This window comes from Tinamus guttatus, unplaced genomic scaffold (genome assembly GCF_059628265.1).
Source record: "Tinamus guttatus ecotype Peru unplaced genomic scaffold, ASM5962826v1 Tinamus_guttatus_pri_ptg000616l, whole genome shotgun sequence".
Taxonomy (NCBI): Eukaryota; Metazoa; Chordata; class Aves; order Tinamiformes; family Tinamidae; genus Tinamus; species Tinamus guttatus.
In genome coordinates, this window is record NW_028289150.1 from 110,213 (window position 1) to 130,133 (window position 19,921).

The 19,921-nt window shown below is 50.2% G+C and overlaps 1 protein-coding gene across 1 annotated transcript; it reads left to right on the forward strand.

Annotated features, from left to right (window-relative positions):
* Positions 1 to 7,835: 7,835 nt before the first annotated feature.
* Positions 7,836 to 10,030, forward strand: LOC148592375 (olfactory receptor 14C36-like). Its single transcript, XM_088535109.1, has 2 exons — positions 7,836 to 8,280; positions 9,684 to 10,030. Exons 1-2 carry the CDS (start codon positions 7,836 to 7,838, stop codon positions 10,028 to 10,030), a joined length of 792 nt encoding a protein of 263 aa, XP_088391235.1.
* The last annotated feature ends 9,891 nt before the right edge of the window (positions 10,031 to 19,921 follow it).

A 19,921-nucleotide genomic window follows, 5' to 3' on the forward strand; every position in this document is an offset into this window, starting at 1 on the left:
CTCGCAACAGAGAGAGTAAAATGTTTGGGTTTACAATCAATACCCCCTGAATACCTGCCTGAAGTCCAAGGGCTCGATCTTGATGTTCTCTGCAGGGAAGAGGAGCAGGGTCAGCGCTGCAGCAAAGCGGGTGGCTGGAGCCAGGTGTGAGGGAAGAGCGCCCATCTTTACGGTGCCGTCTTTGCAACCCCATCCTGTAGAGGAGCACCCACCCACTGCCCACCAGAGGGGACAAGGGAAATGGAGGGTGGCCCAGTGCTGCCAACTCACCGGGAACAGTCACCTTGGGGCGTTTCAGCCACTGTTGCCAGGCTGGGTTCGTGGCCAGCTTGAAGATGGGTCTTCGGACCATCAGCACTTTTTCTGGCCCCAGCCACAGTGGCTCTTGCACCACACAGAAGGTGCCAAGCCCCGTAATCAGCACACCCTGCAGAGGCAAAAGACAAGGTGAAGGCATCAGCCTTCTGGAGATGGCCCAAGTGACGGGTGTCAGCGTGTGGGGCTGCTGTCCCTCCTCCTGATGTTGCTGCTGCTGAGGAACTGTGGGGCAAGAGGGAGTCCTTGGGAAGCTTTGGAGGAGAGTCACTTTTCCAGGATTTTGTCCTTGGCCTGATCCAAGAATTTCCCAACATCCCAGAACTTGAGAAGATGCCAGAGTTCACTGAGGACATAAAAGTAGGAAAATATCTCCATCTCTCGGCTTGGTCTCCTCCCTTTTTTCACCATGGGGCAAAGAGCTGAGGTGCCCCATAGTTTCCCCCACAGAACTGCACACGCTGTCTCTGCCGGCTTGCTGAGGAGCTGCTCTGGTACGCACACCCTCCAAGATGCCCCAGTCCCAGCCCTCGAGGGGTCCTCAGCCCCCATTTTTAGACTGCAGAGCCCAGGGCTGGTGTGGAGCAGGGAGAGGGGCAGGGGGGTAGGACCAAGGACTGTGGGCACCTGACCCCTGGGGAAGCAGCTCCCCAAGGCCTCACCCTCCACGGAGACTTCTGTGCCACGTGCTTTAGGTGACCCTGCGTGTGCAGGGGTTGGACTGGATGATCCCTAGAGGTCCCTCCCAACCTTCAGCATTCTGTGATTCTATGATTCTATGATCTTGCTCAGCCTGTGTCATTGGGGGAGTGTCCCAAGCTGTGAAGCCCCCGGCTGGACCTGGAGGGCACCTTGGTGGCTGGTCCTCCTTGTGCCACAGAGCCCCGTCCCTTGTATCACAGTTTAGCTTCTGTTTTTTCATATTTTCCCTCCCTTTTTGCTTATTTTCATTTTTATTTCCATTTTTTTTGCATTGTTGTCTTTTTTGTTTTCACCTTTTCGAGGCTTTCTTTCCCCTTTCATTTCCAGCTCCCTCTTTTATCTTTTTTTCTTTTGTTATCACTCCTTTTATCCTTTATTTCCCTATTTCTCCCTTTTTGGATTTTTTCTTTGCTTTTCTCCTTTTTAGCTGTATCCTTTTTTCTGCCTCTCATTTTTTCCTTCATTCTTCGCCCCCTTTTACCTTTTTCTTTTCCCCTCTCTTCTAGTTTTTTCTTTTGTTCCCCCTTTAATAATTTTTCATGTTTTTTTTCTCTTTTTGTTTTTTCCTTCATTTTTCCTCTTTTTCATTCATTCTCCCCCTCTTTCAGCTTTTCTCTTTCCTTCTCCCTCTAATTTTCAGCCTTTTATTCCATTTCCCCCTCCTTTTTAGCTTTTTCTTTCATTTTTCCCCCTTTTTTCCCTCATGGTACTATTATTTCGGTGAAGTTACTTTGACAGGTTCCTATTCAGAAAAGAGGTACCCACAGTGTTTTTAAGCCATTGGTGATGGAGGGAGGCTTGCGGGGACCGAGGCTCAGGAAAAGTCCCAATGTTGGGTCTGTCGTGTGTAATTTGTGGGGGCGCCAAGGGGGGACGTGGAGGTGCAGAGGGGGCAGGAGGCAGCGGGGCAGGACAAGGACAGGAGGGCGGGAACTTCCGTACAAAGTTTTAATGGCGCCGTTGGATGCGACGCGACGGCCCGGACGCCTGGGCCCCTCGTCCTGCCCCACAAGTGGCTTCGGGTGAAGCTGAGTTGGGGGGCCCAGGCGTCCGGGAAGGGCCCAGGCGTCCGAGGAGGGCCCAGGCATCCGGGAAGGGCCCAGGCATCTGAGGAGGGCCCAGGCGTCCGGGAAGGGGCCCAGGAATTAGTGGAGTATTAATGGGAATCAAAGTGTCCTCGAGGGTTATAACGGGGTATTAACCCCTTTAATCTGGGGGTATTAATGCCTTACTGAAGTATTAATGGGTATCAAGGTGTCCTTGAGGGTTGTAATGGGGTATTAACCAGTTTTATTGGGGAGCATTAATGGGGTATTAATGCCTTACTGCGGTATTAATGGGTATCACAGGGTTTGCAAGAGAGTATTGCTGGCAAAAAGTACTGCTCACCGCCCGTGAATCAGGACCTGGAGGTCCTCAAGTCGAAGTCCTTTCTTCCAGATTGTTTTTGATTCTTGCTGTTCTCCTAAGTCTGGTGCTGAGTGAGGATCTTTTGTTTTTTTTCTTTTGTTTTTGTCTTTTATTTTTCCTTATCAGGACTGGAAAATGTCCAAGCTCGTACTACAACATCCGCTTCTGGCCACTCTGGTATACTGGTGAGTTGTCAGTGCCCAACAATGAGTTTTGGTGAGGAGGGAATGTTTTGTGCTTTCCTTTTCTTGCTGGAGAAAATGTTTTAAAGGCAGTTGAAGAAAAAACCTAAATATCAGAACTTCATTTAATTTGCTTTTATCCCTCATTGTAGTGACAGGAAAGGGTGTATGAGCAGCTGTGTTGTGGGGCTGCATGCCATTTCCAAATAATGGAAGTTCCTTTCAACGGACTAGACTCCAAAGGAGCTGTATCAAATCCTCTTAGAGGATGGAAAGGAGAAAGAGGGAGGCAAATGTGGAGATGAGTGACAGAAGGTTCGGCCTGTGCGGAAAATCTTGCTGTCAAGAACTGAATGTCCACAAAGGAGACAGAGGAGTCCTAAAACTTTATTCGAATGAAGGATGAGTCTGTGAGACTGGGGGGTCTCTCCAATTGCTGGAGGCTGCAGCCTCCCTTTATCCTAATTCCCCATCCGAGGGACGCCCTCTCCTTTTCCCCATTAGCTAAGGTACAAACAGCCCCAGAGGTGCAGGAAACTCCAGCCCCACGTCAAAAGGAAGCTCATGGTGGAGGAGGACCCAGCTGCCCCTGGCCCAGAGAGGCTCTCTGACCCTCCACACAGGGCTCCCAGGACCCACACAGGCCTTGCAGCATCCCAGGCGTGGTGCTTGGTGTTGGAGAACATCGCCACAGCCAGCAATAAGTAGCCTCTGGCCAGAGAAGGTCATGCCTGGCTGGCTTGCCCCACCATCCTTGTGCTCTCCATCCTTGTGCTCCCATCCCTGCTGCCAGCCTCTGCCTCCTGCCCGACCACTCACCTTCCTTGTGCGCTTGCACCTCACAGGATGCCCGTTGCTGGGCTGGGAGCAGGCGTTCGCCTGCCTCTCCTTCTCCATCTCCAGGGCACTTGCTCTGGATTGCTGCTCTGGGAACAAATGGGAGCTGCTCCTTTTGCTGGAGCTTCTCTCCTCAGTGTGACCCTGAAGGTGGTGCTCTAGCCCAGCACAGACTTGGTCGCCATGGGCACTGCCCCATCACAATGGCCCTGGGGACATGATGCCACTGCCATCACAAAGCCCTGGCGGTTGCCATGGGGACTCCCAGAGGTATGTCCTGGTGGTGGCCAAGGGCACCCACAACTCATCTCAGTGCCTTAGTAGTCACCGAGGGGAGTCCCAGAGCCCTCATTTCATCTTTCCATCCCAGGCCCTAATCCATTCCAATCCCTCAGAGATATGGGTGTCTCTGAGACCCCTGACCTTGGCCAGCCATTGAGCTGACAGCTCCAAATCCACAGGTCCCTTCTTTAGAAAGAGTGTCAGAATAGCAGATTCTTTGAGCCTGCAATGGGGGAGACAGCTGGAGGTAGGAATCCAATACCCTGCTGAAGGCAGGTCCCAGGGCAGGTGTTGTCATTGGGCCTTTTCCAGTGAAGTTTTGATTATCTCTGAGGACAGAAGATTTGAGAACCTCTTTGAGTCCCTGTGCCATAGTTTGGCCTCCCCCATGGGTTTGTATTTGGGAGAGCACAGCCAGTGGGGCCACAGACATGTGCTGCTCCTCTTTTTGAAACAGTGGAGACCATGCCTGTATACCAGATCCCATTTGGGCTCTCCAGTTCTGCAAAGAAATGAACAAATGGGAGGGGGTTCAGCAGAGGGACACCAAGTTGGTCAGGGTACATGCTGGAGTGTGGGACAGATAAGGAGAGGCTGGATCTTCATGCTGTGCACTAGTACCTTGTGGAGGGCACAGAGCAGCAGGATTTTCTTGGAGGGGCACACTAATTGCATGGAAGGCAGCAGGGAAAATATGGACAATGGGAAATTCTTCTCAGATGTTAAGAACAAATCTTTTTCTTCACAAAGTGTGGGATAGGAATGCAGAGAGATTCTCAGATCTTCATCCTCAGAAATCCCCTAATACAGGCTCAGGGAATCTGCTCTCCTGAGACAGGCTCTACAGGGTCTTTGCATTAAAAGTCCTCAGCAAGGTTTCTTGGTCTGTGGTGTTTGAGATGGAGATGATGTGTCAATAAAGAGCAAACATGCCCTTAACACCTCTTCCTTCCTTCCTTGCAGAGGGCATGAGACGGGCCTGTAATTTCTGGTAGACTCCAAAACCATGGGTCTGGCTGGGCAGAAAATCTGGACAAGTACCTCCAGATCCCCATTAATTTTGCCCAGCTTTCCTTCCTCTGACCCTGAGGAAAGCGTTTTCTCATCTTGTACCGTAGTTAGTTCTCGACATATTCCATGACACCTGCAGGTAGTGTTTTTCCCCTGGGTTCAGTTCCTGGCACCCTGCCTCTCTTTGGGATCTCTAGAGCCCTGGCACTCTGAATCTCTCCCACTTTGACCCCGGTGCCTCAGGACAGGCCCCCACACTGCGGTGCTGCTGTGCAGACTCCCGTATGGAGCCTGTAAGGCACTGCCGGCCTCAGGAGCTGCATTTTGTCTTGTTCAGAAACTCGTGGGGTGACCATCTCACCTCTCCCCAACTGCCAAAGCTTGTGAGCACCCCTACAGCCAACATCCCTGCTAGACGTTTTATGTAGTCCTGGGGCAAATCTTGCAGAAGAGACAACTCATCTGCCTTGAATCCTGTCAGAGATGTGGCATTCCAAGCCACTACCAAGGAAAACATGACCTTTACTCATTTCTTTGGGTTGCTTATTCAGCTTCTAGCATCTTTTCTACGGCACAGTGAGCCCCACTCTACACCCTGAGTTCTCTCACCCTTCTCTCTCGTGTCTTCTCTGTGTCTGCTCAGTCTGCCCTGTCCACCAGGATCATAAGAAGTATTGGTTAGGGAGCTCCCTTGAAGCCACGACAAGTTGTGGAGCTGAAGGCCTGATGGAGGAAGTCTGGGATGTAGCTATTTCCCCTGTCCCCTCCTGCTCCTGGCCTGAGGGTTCAGGAAGGCCCAGTGCTTTCGGTGTTGGTGGGTTGGGTTTCCTCTGACATCCTCAGCTCCTGCTTGGGTTGCTCTGAGCAGCCAGAAAAATCTCTCCTCTCTAGGAAATAGCATCAGAGGATTTTTCCTACTTTTGTGGAAAAGCTGAGGCAGGTCTGGGATCTCCAAAAGGAGCATGGCCCACATCATGACCCAGGAGATGTGTGGCTCTCTCATTCCTGTGTGTCCTGCTTAAACTGACAGTTTCTAACACCATCTTTACAGGACACGAGCTGGCCGTTGTAAAGCCACAGTATTGGGACTCCTTTTACTCTGTTCACTCAGAGCCCCAGCCACTGGTTTGCACTTCAGAGAGCTTAAAGCTTGCTCAGTCTTTTCAGTAAGGCTTTCCCTTGTGGCCAGGGGGCCTCATTGTTGACATCGTGGACTTAGCCTACAATCAAAGGGCATATATCTTATTTATGGAATTATTTCATGCTTTATTTCTGTTTCTTTGTAATTGAGAAAAATCCTGGGCCTATTTGGAGCTAGTTCTCTAAGGAAAGCAGTTGAGAGTTGGGGCAGATGAGCTGTAACCTTCAGTTTCAGACATCAGAGGAATAGGGAAGCTTCTAACAGGAGTGATGGAAGTCCCAGGTGGCTGATGAGAGAAATGTCAGGGCTGGGGAGGCAGAGGGAAGAGTGTCCATACAGTGCCTGAGCTCTGGGACACTCTTTTCCCTACATGCACAGACTGCATTGGGAGTCACTCTGGATTGATACAGTTTGGAGGATGTTGCTGTCACTTAACTCTGAAAGCTGAATATTAATAATAGCAATAAAAACCTTTAAGGGCAGAAATACTTGCATGTTGTTGATGTCTCCAACTTTCAGCTACACTCCTGAAACCTCTCCAATTAGCCTTGCAAGACCTGATGAAAATCACAAGGGCAGACATAGTTGGTCAAAGCTTTTTGCTTTTTAATGAGCCCCATAGTGCGTTTGGTGCTGAGCCCATGAACCTCAGTTACTGAGAGGAGACTGAACAAAATGTTCAAGAATTCAAAGTCAGAAGCAACCTCCAAAGTTCTGTAGAACATTAATGGATCCCACTGAGAGTCGTTAGCAGCAAAGATTCCCCAGGGGCTGATTGGAGGAGAAAACTGTGATCACTGGTAACAGGTAGGTAGAGGAAATGTGCAGGTGGTTCTGATCCCACGTTAACCCTTGATGTGTTTGATCAGGCAGAATGCCCAAGCTCGGTCACTGAGCTTCCTCAAAGGGAGATCCTTTCCCCCACATGTTTTCCAGGTCCTCCTGGGGATGTTATGTGGGTGGGGGCGTGCAGTGCTCAGTGCAGGGCAATGATACGACACCTTTCAAGGTGTTGGCAAGGGGGACAATGAGGCCCCAGTGCCTCCTGGTAGGTCTTGGTGGCAGAGACAACAGTCTTAGCCAATAGGATGCCAACCTTATTTGGGGTGTTTGAGCTTTGGCAGTGCCTTTCGCTATATCCACCACGGTCTGTCCTATGCTGGTTCAAACCTGCGGCTGTGCCCATGCAGCCTGTAAACGCCCAGCCTGCTTCCTCACTTTGCTCTCACACGGGATCTCCTTCCCTTCACTAATGTCTCTCCATCCCCACTGGCTGTTCCTTGTAACACAAAGCCAAGGGATGATCCTTGCGTCCTGGTGGGTGGCCTGTTGCACCACAGCACCAGCCTTCAAGTGACATTTCCTCATTCTAATGCACAGTCTGACATTCCCAAGATGGGGATTTTCCAGGATATTTCATTTTTTCATGCGGCTTCCCACTACCAAGGAAATCTCCTGGCAGCCCCACAATGTGGGGAAGAATATAACCTTGTCTATGAAGACAGAGCAGAACATGAGGAACTGGGAACTGGCCTGAAGAGAAGGGCCTGCATGTTACAAGGGATGCCATATGAGCCAGTGGTGCATGTTCATGTGAATAAGGCCAGACACTTATGGGGCTGCATTAGTGGTAGCATGGCTACCCAGAGGAGGGGAGCTGTTATCCCTCTCCAAGGGGGTCTTTGCGTGAAGGCAGTGGTGGGAATCAGTTTTGGGGAGCAGGTGTGAAAACCAAGGTGTCCTAGGGTGCTTGCCCACCAACCATTTCTGAAAGGTCTGATTTTTCTCTTGTTTTCCTTTTGAATGTGCTAGGAACGTGGTGGCTGTGCTGGACACCCCATGCACTTGACATGGCCTAGTAGACCTCGCTCTTCCTGGCCATCTACCTGGCTGCCCTCCTGGCCAACGGCCTCATCATCACAGCCGTAGCCTGCGACCACCACCTCCACACCCCCATGTACTTCTTCCTCCTCAACCTCTCCCTCCTTGACCTTGGCTCCATCTCCACCACTCTCCCCAAATCCATGCACAATTCCCTGTGGGACACCAGGGCCATCTCATACTTGGGATGCGCTGCCCAGATCTTTCTGTTTGTCTTTTTTATGTCAGCAGAGTATTCTTTCCTCACAGTCATGGCCTATGACCGCTATGTTGCCATCTGCAGACCCCTGCACTACAGGACCCTGCTGGGCAGCAGAGCTTGTGTCAAAATGGCAGCAGCTGCCTGGGGCTGGGGGTTTCTCCATGCTCTCCTGCACAGTGGGAACACATTTTCCCTACCCCTCTGCCAAGGCAATGTGGTGGAGCAGTTCTTCTGTGAGATCCCCCAGATCCTCAAGCTCTCCTGCTCAGACTCCTACCTCAGGGAAGTTGGGCTTCTTGGGGTTAGTGTCTGTTTAGGCTTTGGGTGTTTCATTTTCATTGTAGTGTCCTATGTGCAGATCTTCAGAACAGTGCTGAGGATCCCGTCAGAGCAGGGCCAGCACAAAGCCTTTTCCATGTGCCTCCCACACCTGGCTGTGGTCTCTCTCTTTGTCAGCACTGACATACTTGTCTACCTGAAGCCCTCGTCTGTCTCCTCCCCAACTCTGGATCTCGTGCTGTCCATTCTGTACTCAGTGGTGCCTCCAGCACTGAACCCCCTCATCTACAGCATGAGGAACAAGGAGCTCAGGGACACACTAGAAAAGATGGTTCAATGGATATGAGGTCATTGCCAATACCTGCCCCACGTCCATTCACTCAATAGAATATCCCTCATCAAGGATGTGTGTTATGCATTTATTTCCTTCTTATTTTTTTCTCGTCTATCCATCTCAGACAAATATAATAGGCAAATAAATAAGTATATTCACTTCATTGTATGTCTCCTTGGGAACCTCTCTTTTGAATTGGACCCACATCCTGTGTTGAAGCAGGAAGCCAGGCTTCTTCCCCCTTCTCCAGCAGAGAGGGGGGACTTCAGAGCCCACTGCTCGAGCTCCCTCGCATGCCCCTAGTGCAATGAGGAGAGTTTCCTCGTGCAGTGTCTCTTCCAGAACTGGCACCAAGGGAGCTCAGGGGGACAGTGTTAGGCTCAGACGAGTACAGATGGGGTGAGACCATGGGCCTCATGTCCATTAGGAGTGCTCAGTTGTCCCAGGCACCGTCAGGGTGTCATCTCAAACCCCTCTCCTGTGATGGTGGCAGCCAGACGTCACTATGGGCTCTTCCCTTCTGTCTCCAGTGCTGTAACATTACAAATGGAGGGACAGTGGAGGGGAGGAGACTCAGGCAGCAGCCTGTGGGGACAGACCCTCTGCTTGACAATGTCACCCCCACACTCCCACAACAGGCATTTCCTCACTGCAGCCTTCTCATGGGAACTGCAGCTTTCTGGAGACACATCCCGGCAGAGCAGGACTTTCTCTTTTTAGAGTTGTCCTCTTCATTGCCATGCTGTGCTTTTATGCTCTGTTGTGTGGATATGGCCCAGGAGTTCTCATAACCTGGTGATGCTCTGTTGCGTTGCCATGTGAATGTGTCCTGGAAGCACAGGCAGGACCAGGCAATGGGCACCCTTCTGTCAGCCCTGGCCTCCAGACTAATATTTCCTATAACTAAAGGGCATCTCCTCTGTGATATGTCTGAAACCAGGCATTTATTCACAGGATGGGTTGCAATATGTCCAAGGTGGGGTGCAACCGCAAAAGGGCCTGATTTTCTGATTGTAAGATCTATGGGTTCCAGTGATGAGCTCAGAGTCCCCAGATGAATAGCGATTAGACTGGAAGAAGGGTTTCTTGTTGTTAGTACCTGTTTAGGCTTTGGGTGTTTTGTTTTCGTTGTGGTGTCCTACGTGCAGATCTTCAGAGCTGTGCTGAGGATCCCCTCTGAGCAGGGCCAGCACAAAGCCTTTTCCATGTGCCTACCGCACCTGGCCGTGGTCTCCCTGTTTCTCAGCACGGCAGCATTTGCCTACCTGAAGCCCCCCTCCATCTCCTCGCCATCTCTGGATCTGGTGCTGGCCGTTCTGTACTCAGTGGTGCCTCCAGCAGTGAACCCCCTCATCTACAGCATGAGGAACAAGGAGCTCAAGGATGCTATTAGGAAGGTGATTTCATGGACAATTCTAAGCAGTGGTAATCCTTCCAAATCTCTCCACAAATGACTCTTTCTGTGTCCTGTAACTGGACTGAACATTGTTTCTTCATGTTATTTTTATTATGGCTTTTATTAGTGATAATAATTGTTATCGTGTAGCTCCAGAACTACTTGTATTCATTCCCCTTTTTATGGTGTCTGCTCTTTCTCGCCTAATACTCTAAATTGTGTTGAATGCTAGACAAGGACTGGCTCCCTAACAGTATCTCTGTAATAAAGTAATTTCTATCAGTGCAGTGCGTGAAAGCTGAGCTTTTCCTCCAAAGCTGGTGTCAAGAATAGGCCCAAAGACTTGCACCCCTCAAGGACCTGCTGCACAGGATTCTCCATGAGTTCAGCAACACAGAGCTCAGGATCATGTAATGATCTTTTAGAGACCAAGAGCTGGTTTGACAATTCACCTATCAGAGTCCAAGGATAGTGGAGATGCTGAACGGTCATGGATTTACACATGCACAGCTCTCCTACGTATTAAGGCACAGTGTCAGACGGCTGTTCTCATGGAGGGGCAGCTGGAGGTGTCAGGAGAGCACAGAGATCCTCCTGGGACAGTATATGCCTGGGATGGCCTGTGAGTAGAGCCTCATAAAGGGAGAGGTCCTCAAAGATGGAGTTTCTTAGAGGTAAAGCACTGGGTATTCGCAGGCAAAAGAGGACTCTGCAGTCTCAGGAGAGGCAGTGAGGACTCAGGTTAGAAAGAAGGGAGAACGCAGAGCCCTCTGGGTCACCATCTATCAAACACCAGGGGCAGGATGTAGAGGCACAACTGGACACAATGAGCACCCTTGGAAATGCTCTGCAGTCCAGGTGCCCTGGACTGTGCAGTCATCTGCAGTCCCCCAGAGGGATTGGAGGTCGTGATACCCATTTGGTTGGGTCTGACTCCTACCCCTGGTCACAGGGAAAGTGAAATGTTACCCTTAGCCACTTTATTCCTCCCTTTCCCACCTCCATATCCTTTCCAGCTCTGGATCTCTCTGTACTGGCCATTCTGTACTCAGTAGTGCCTCCAGCACTGAACCCCCTTGTCTACAGCATGAGGAACAAGGAGCTCAAGGAGGCACCGAGGAAACTTCCTCAATGGGTACAATGTCAGTGCCAAAACCTGTCCTGTGTGCAGTCACTTGTCATTCCCATGTACCTGGCATGAAACATGTGCTATTCATTTATCTCTTTTACAATGTTTACTCTTACCTTCCTGATAAAATAATAATAAATAATTATTTAAAATACAATACAACAATACAGCAGGAACAAAAGGAGGACTAGGGAAATTAAGGGCCTGCTGCTAAATGGGTCAAGGGCCCTGGTGAGAGAGGACACAGAAAAGGCCGACTTTGCCTCAGGCTTTAATGCTAAGAGTGACCCTCAGGAATGCTAGGCCCTGGAGACCATGGAGAAATGGAGAAAGGAAGACTTTCCCTTGCTGGAGGAGGATCTGAGTAGTGCTCACTTCAGCAAACTGGACACCCACAAAACTACGGGCTCTGAGGGGACTCTCTTGCACTGTTCAGTGGCCATGTCTGACAGAGCTCCATGAACTGGAGAAATCAAGTCCCTCCAGCTACACTGCTTGTGCCTCTGGCCTTTGGCAAGCGACTTTCACACATCAGAGGCTCTCTGAGCACCGCCTGATAGATGCAAAAAGGGGCTCACATTGGAATGCTGCATTTATGACACTGCATCTCACACTGCTTCCATGCCTCCTGATGGTTAGTTTGCTTCCCTTTACCCCTTCTCTGTTTGTCACACTGCACCATTGCATGTGTCACGATCACGTCTCAAAGTGCACAAGTGGCAATTTCTCCTCTGGTGTTATTTCTGTGTTTCACACCTCAGACAACTTCACCTGCCACCTGCATGGTCAAAGTGATAACTGGGAATAGAAGAAGCTGAGTGCAAGGAAGAACCTTGCTCTACCTTGCTTGGTCTTGTTACAGGCATTGTCTGGTTCAGGTTGGGCTGCTTTTTCTTGGAGAGCAGCAAGAGAAAAGGCATCAGGGCCATTAGGGCCCGGGACTTGGGACATGGAAACGAGCATGATGAGAAAGAGGAGCACCGGCACAGCTCTGGGACACACGGCAGACGGAGCGATGGAAAGAACCAGACACCACTGGAAAGAATGGTCTTATTTCACTATTAATATTAAGGCAGTACAGAATGATACATTTAACAAAATAAGCTTATTACATACTGGTTTTAGCAACAGATAAAATAAGCAAGATAATGCACCTAACCATTACTATATTAGAATAGTAATTAAAAGATACATCACCAATTGCCTAAATATGCCTAAATATGTCATCATCATCCAGATCCGCATTCGCTGGGGAGTCCCTGTTGTGGCAAGGATTTGGAGAACCTTCCTGGCAACTGGGAGGTCTTACGTGGTGCATCCACCCGTGAGGCCTCCAAAATCGCAGCAAGAGTGTCCATCAGTTATAGAGCCAAATCAGCAAATCATGATAACTTGCATTTTGTTTGTGAGCGGTAACGTCTGATGTGGCATACTTTCCCTGTCATGTGGGATGGGGATCTGCTCAGAGCCCAGGCCTCAGATGGGAGGGTTCCCTTCAAGGTCAAAAACAGCCTCACGAGAGATTAAAAAAGCTACAGTTTAACAAGCCTCCATGCAAGTTGGCATGAGCCATTTTACAGGCGAGTGTTGTGTACAGCAAAGGCAGTGCCGTATTCATCTCTAAGTCAACCCCGACTCGGGCCTGTCGTTCAGGCCCTGGCACTTCAGTTCCTCACGTTCCACTCTGTCATGACACACAAGGTTATACTCGTCCCCACACTACGGGGCTGCCAAGAGATTACCTTGGTAGCGAGAAGCAGCATGAAAAGAGGAAACAGGCCCAAAATACAGCCTGAGAAGCTCAGATTGGGCAATAGGATGAAGAAATATCACTTGAAGGATAGTGCAGTGGTGCTACTGGGCACCCAGAGCAAGTCTGCCACCACCCATGGCTTTGTGTTTCAAGAAACAGCCACTGAGAATGCAAAAGCTCTCAATGAAGGGAAGGAGAAGCTGTTGTGAGAACTTGCTGGGGAAGCAGATTGGGTGTCTATAGTCTGCAGGGACACAGGAGCAGGTCTACGATGACCTGGGGTAGAGATGGCCAAGGGCACTGCCAAGGCCCCAACAGAATGGAGGTCTTTATCCTCTTGACTATGGTTGTTGTGTCTGTCACTGAGGCCTACCCCGAATCATCAGGACTTCTTTGTCCCCTATATCCTTCTGAGGACCTTGGGAGGTGTCATGTGCTTGTCCTGCACTCAGCATTGCATACCCTCACCGAAACACTGATGCCAGGGAGGACATGCGCAACACGTGGAGGAAAGGATCTCCCTTCCCAGGGTTTATCTGCCTGTGCTTGGCCAATGTGTGTTGACAAAACACATCAAGGATGTATTCATCATCAGAGCCACCTGAGTATTTTCTCTACCTAACTATTACCAATGATTACATTTTTTAGCTTTAATCAGCCCCTGGTGAGTTGTTGTAGTTCATGGCCTCAGTGGGATCCATTAGTGCTCTACAAAACTTTAGGGTTTTCTTCTGATTTTGACTTCTCCACTGATTTCTTCAATCTCCTTTCAATAGCTGCATTTCTTGGACTCAGCTCCAAGTACTGCATGAAGCTCACTAAAAAGCAAAAAGCCCTGATAAACCAGGACTCTCCCTGCTAATTCCTTCAAGTGTCCATGGCTAATTGGAGAGGTTTTGGGAAGTGTAGCTGAAAGCTGAAGACAACAATTATATACAAGTATTTCATCTTTTTAAAGTTTTCTATTATTATTCTAAAGAATAGGTGACAGCACACCATCCAATTCATAGCCATCCAGAGCGACTCCTAATGAAGGCAGCACATGCAGGAAAAGCAGTGTCCCAGTCATCAGGCACTGTATGCACAATCTTCCTCCCCACCTCCCCAGCCCTCCCATTTCCCTCATCAGCCTCTTGGGAATTTAAATCACTCGTGTTGAAAGCCAGCCTTAGTCCACCTAAGTCTGCACTAAGTGTTATAGCTCACCTGCCCCAATTCTCACCTGCTTTACTTAGACAACTGGCTGCCAACAGGCAAAGGGGGATCTTCTTTTAGTTACAAAAATAAATAAATAAATAACATAAAATGAAGCAGAGTATAGTTTCATGGAAAATAATGACACTTTTTGAATGTATGCTAAGTCCATACAATCTGTACATATAGTAAGGACTTGGCTAATGGGGCAGACTACAGAAAGACAGAGCAAGCTTTAACCCCCCTAAAGGGCAAACCAGCCGCTGGGTCTCTGAGTGAACAGAGTATCAGGAGGAGTCACAATGTGTCCAGATATTGCCCTAAAGGGGATGTTGGAAATTGTCACTTTGAACAGGACATGTGGGAATGGGAGATTTAGGTAGACACACAGGAGACAGGGGAGAGAATGGGCCAAGACCCCTGGCATGAAGAGCTGGGCTCCCAGCATCACTGATGAGCTGCCACAGACTGAAAAAACAACCCACAGAAGTCCTTCCTTTGGCAGTGACTTGGAAAGCCACATCTCTGATGGGATTCCAGGGAGATGGTGTTTCCCTTCTGTAAGATGGTCCCCAGGACTATGCAGAGATGAGGAAGAGCATGAAGGGAGGTTGCAGGGATATTCGCCAGCTTCATCTGCTGCAGAGCAGGGATCCGGTCATCTCACAAACTGCTGATTGAGTCAAACGAGATGGGGACTGATGAGTGAGATGGGGACTGCTGGATCAACACCTGCAGCCTGGACCTCAGTTCTTGTTCCCAGTGATCCTGCTGCTCTCCAACAAGGCTCCCAGCTTTGGGAGCTCCTTCCCGAGGTGTCACACAGAAACTGTCACCACAAAGACCCCTGTGGATCCCAGGCTGTGGCAACAGCTACTCAGAACTGGAGGCTGCTGCAGGAGTCCTGCCTGAGGGTCCCACCTTGCTCAGGGGACAACGTGGCAGCCAGGACTCCTGGGGCTGGGGCTTCCCCAAGCCCCAAGGCTCCCGTGGGGCAGCTCCAACCCTTGTGTGGGTGCTGGGGGCAGAAGGAGAGAATCCAGGGCAGGTTTCCCTGGCACTGGCTGCCCCTCTTCTCCCCCACGCCGGGGTGGGCAGTGCTGGCTGAGCCCAACACAGCAGCTCACACAGCCCCCCAGGCCCCCACACCAGGGACAGGGCAGGGACAGAGAGCTGGGCGGGACGGCGCTGTGACGTCATGTCTTTGTGAGCGCCTGATTGGCCGGCAGCAGGCAGGCAGGCGTGGGCGGTGGGTGGGGGGTCTCTGTGGTGAGAGGAGTTGAGAGGGCAGCAGTGGTTCCTGTGTGGGGAAGGGGTTTTAGGAAGCTGCTGTCTCTGAAGGCCACAGGCAGCAGCAGGGATGTGGTGGGTTTGCACCTGTGAGGTCACCTCCATGTGAGCAGCTGATGGGTCAGGAGAAGTCCCATGCGCCTGTTGCAAGGCCTTGGAGGACTGGAAGGGAATGGAAGGGATGGAGAATTGGGCTTGCTATGTTTTGGGGCACTTTGGGGTGTCTGATGCCATGTGTAGTGCTTAGCCCAGTGTGTCCTTGATGCAGAGGCAGGTGTAGGCTGACGATCCTCTGTTTAGGTGTGCAGGTAGTGGCGTGCTGCAGTGCGGGGTGTCTCCAGTGTCTTGGTGTTCAGAAGGGAGGAGTTGTCTGCAGAAAGCCTTGCTCTGCTCCCAGAGCCCAGCCTGCCACCCCAGGGTCCTGCTGGGAGAGCTGGGGGAGGACTGTTGGTTACCCTGTTCTCTCCTTGCAGCACCCTGGTGTGACCCTGGGATTTTCTCATTTGGGTGGTTTCTGTCAGCTGATGTTCAGGCTTGCAGTTTCTGAAGGTCCTGTTGATTACCTGAGTCTTTGGGATTTGAGTCACTCTGGTGGCGTAGGTTACCTTCTCACTCCTTTAAAGGCTTTCTCCTGAATCTGGACCCTCATTGCATCTTCCCATCCCAGCACGAATCCCTTGTGATCCCTCCTAGGAACGGCTAGTTAATCAAAGCAGTCAGAGGCACTTTTTGCCTACGCAGACACTTGCAGACAGACAGATGCCCCCTCACAAGATTCAGGCCTCTCTGGGTGGTGGGTGGCTCTGAGATACCTGTCCTCTCCTGGTAGAGACAGAAGCTCCAAATCCACAGATCTCTTTGCAAAGAGTCTCAGAATAGCAGATTCCTTGAGCCTGCTTTTAGGGAGCCATCTGGAAGCAGGGATCCAACACCCTGCTAAAGGCAGCTCTCAGTAGAGGTGTTATCTATCTTAGGGCCTTTTCCAGTGAAGTTTAAATCATCTCTGAGGATAGGAGGCAATCTGATAAATCATCTGGATCCCTGTGCCATAGTTTAGCCTTCCTCATGGATTTGTATTTGTGAGAGCACAGCCAGGAGGCCTACCGCCACATTCTACTCCTCTTTTTGGCACTGTGGAGACCATGTCTGCTTACCAGATCGCATTTGGGCTCTCCACTTCTGCAAAGGCACTAAGAAGTGAGAGGGAGTCCAGCACAGGGACACCAAGGTGGTCAGGAGATGGAGCGTGGGACGGATAAGGAGATGCGGGGAGAGCGGGGTTTGTGCACCCTAGACCAGAGGATGACAAGGAGGATCTTCATGCTGTGCACAGCTCCATTGTGAAGGCCTCAGAGCAGCTGGATTTTCCTGGAGGGACACACTAATGGCATGTGAGGCAGCACTGAGAGAAAAAAAAAATGGACAATGGGAAATTCTTCTTAGATGTGAAGACAAATCTTTTTCTCTAAGAGCATGACCGAACTCTGGCACAGATATCCAGAAAGATTCTCAGATCTCCATCCTTGGAGAGAACCCAGAGTTCACTGGAAAAGGCCCCAAGATACCTCCTCTGCTAGGACCTGCCTTCAGCAGGACACTCGATCCCCTGTTGCATCCTCAAGGGATCTGCTCTTCTGGGACGGGCTCTACAGGCTTGTTGCTTTTAACAGTCCAATAAACTCAGCAAGGTTTCTTGGTCTGTGGTAAGATGACAGAATCACAGAAATCACAAAATGGTTGAGGTTGGAAGGGACCTCTAGAGACCATGTAGTCCAATCGCACTGGTGCAGCAGAGACACCCAGAGCACGGGGCACAGGGTCGCATCCTGGCAGGTTTTGAAGATCTCCGGAGAAGGATACTCCACAGCCTGTGTAGGCACCCTCTTCCAGTGCTCTGTCACCCCTTGTCCTGTCACTGGCCACCGCCAAGACGAGTTTGGCTCCAACTTCTTTGCATTTTCCCCTCAGCTATTTATACATATTGATCAGAGAGAGAGTTGCTATGTCAGAAAAGAGCAAAAATGCCCTTAATGCATGTCTTCCTTCCAGAGGGCTTGAGATGGAATGCTGGTTCCTTCTTGTCTCTAAAACCATGGATCAGGCGAGGTATCAAATCTGGGGAAGTTTCTCCAAATCCCATTAATTTTTCCAGCTTTCCTTCATCTGTCTATGACGAAAGCCATTTCTCATGTTGTACCTTCCTTAGTCCTTGAGCTTTTCCATGACACCTCCAGGTAGTGTTTCTCTCCTGGGTATAGTTCACGTCACCTGCCTTGCTTGGGGATCTGTAGAGCCCTGGCACCCTGGATCTCCCACACTTTTGACCTTGGGTGTCTCAGGACAGGCCCACACACTGCAGCACTGCTGTCCAGGCTCCTGTATGGAGCCTGTAAGGCACTGCTGTGCCCCAAGAGCTGCATTTCCATTTGTGCAGAAGTTGGTGAGATGACTATGTCCTGGCTCCCCTACTGCTGAAGCTTCCAACAACCAACATTCCTTTTTCTGTAGCATTTGCACAGTCCCAGGGCCAGTCTTGCAGAAGGGAGGCCCCATCCCCTTTGAAGCTTGTCAGAGATGTGTCTTTCCAGACACTGAAAAGCAAAGCACGCCTTTCCTCCTTCCTTTGGGTTGCTTATTTGGTCTCTAGCAACCTGTCTATGGGCAGAAGGAGGCCCACTCTGTACCCCAGCGTCTCTCCCCTTTCTCTCTCCTATTTCCTCTGTGTCTGCTCAGTCTGCTCGATGCACTAGGGTCATGGGAAGCATTGGTTTAGGGAGCTCCCCTGAAGCTATGACAAGTTGTGGAGCTGAAGGCCTGATGGAGGAAATCTGGGATGTGACTGTTTCCCCTGTCCCTTCCTGCTCCCAGCCCAAGGGTTGAGGAAGGTCCAGTGCTTTTGGTGCTGGTGGTTTGGATTTCCTTTGACATCCCCAATTCCTGCTTGGGCCAAGCTCTGAGCAGCCAGGAAAATCTCTCCTCTCTAAGGTCTTGCATCAGAGGCTTTTCCCTACTTTTTGTAGAGAAGCACCAGCAGGTCTGGGATCTCTGAAAGCAGTATGGCCCACATCATGACCCAGGGCCCACAGGAGCTGTATGGCTCTCCCATTTGCACATGTCCTGGTTAATTTGACAATTTCTAACACCATCTTTACAGGACATGAACTGCCCATTGTAAAACCGCAGTATTGTGACTCCTCTGTTACTCTCTGTCCCTCAGAGACTCAGTTGCTGGTTTGCGCTTCAGGGAGGTTAAAGCTTATTCTGTCTTTCAGGAAGACTGTCCCTTGTGTTATGTTGGACATAGCCTACACTCGAAGAGCATAATTAGCATTTATGAAATTATGTCATGCTCTATTTATGTCTCCTTGCAGCTGAGGAAAATCCTGTGTTTATTTGCAGCTACTTCTCTAAGGAAAGCAGATGGGAGTTGGGACAAATGAGCTGTTACCCTCAGTTGCAAACTTTAGAGGAACAAGAAAGCTTCTAATGAGAGTGATGGAAGTCCCAGGTGACTGATGAGAAGAATGGGGAGAGGGGAGGAAGAGTGTCCTCCTGGCACTTGAGGTCTGGGACACTGGTTTTCCTACATGTTCAGACTTCATTAGAAGTCATTCTGGATTGATATGAATTGGAGAATGCTGCTGTCACTTACTCTGGAAACTGAATAACAATAAAAACATTAAATGCTTTAAAAGCAGAAATGGCCATATATTATTGATGTCTCCACCTTTCATCTATACTCCCAAAACCTCTCCAGTTATCCATGCAAGACTTGACGAAAATTACAGGGAGAAACACGGTTTGTGAGAGCTTCCTCTGTTTTAATGAGCCCCATGGTGTATTTGGTGCTGAGCCCATGTAACTCAGTTAAGCCCAGTAACCTCAGTTACTGAGAGGGGACTGAACAAAACGTTCAAGAATTCAAAGTGAAAATCAACCCCAACATTTTGTTGAGTTTTAATGGGTCCCACTGATAGTTGTTAGCAGTAAAAACTACCCAGGGACTGATTAGAACAGAAAATTGTCATAACTGATAACAGGTAGGCAGAGAATCGTGCAGGAGGCTCTGATGCCACATTAACCCTTGGTGTGTTTTATCAGTCAAAATCTCCAAGCTCAGCCCCTGTGCTTCTGGGAAGGGAGATCCTTTCCCCCACATGTTTTACAGGTCCTCCTGAGGACAGTGTGTGTGGGGGGGTGTGCAGTGCTCAGTGCAGGACAATGATACGACACCTTTCAGGGTATCAGCAAGAGGGACACTGAGGCCGCAGTGTCTCCTGACAGGCTTCGGTGGCAGAGACAACAGCCATAGCCAAGAGGATGAAGGCCTCCTCTGGTGTCTGTGAGCCCAGGCAGAGCCTTTGTCTGTCTCCACCTGAGCCTGTCCCATGCTGGTTCATAGCTGCAGCTGTGTCCATGCATCCTACAGACACCCAGCCTGCTTCCCCTGTCACAGCCCTGAAGTCCCAGAAATGCCTGAAGGCTGCAGAGGAGACAGAAATTATTTCATCTTAAGCTTGGTCCCTGCTCCTGAGCTGGGCCTGACTCCTGGGACTGCGGGAGCCCATGGCAACCTGGCAGGT

What these genes read in the sequence shown, in the direction of transcription:
- LOC148592375 (XM_088535109.1), top strand. Translation starts at nt 7,836, where the DNA reads ATGTACTTCTTCCTCCTCAACCTCTCCCTCCTTGACCTTGGCTCCATC. An exon ending in TGGGGTTAGTGTCTGTTTAG is followed by an intron (nt 8,281 to 9,683) that starts GCTTTGGGTGTT and finishes GTACCTGTTTAG; the next exon opens with GCTTTGGGTGTTTTGTTTTC.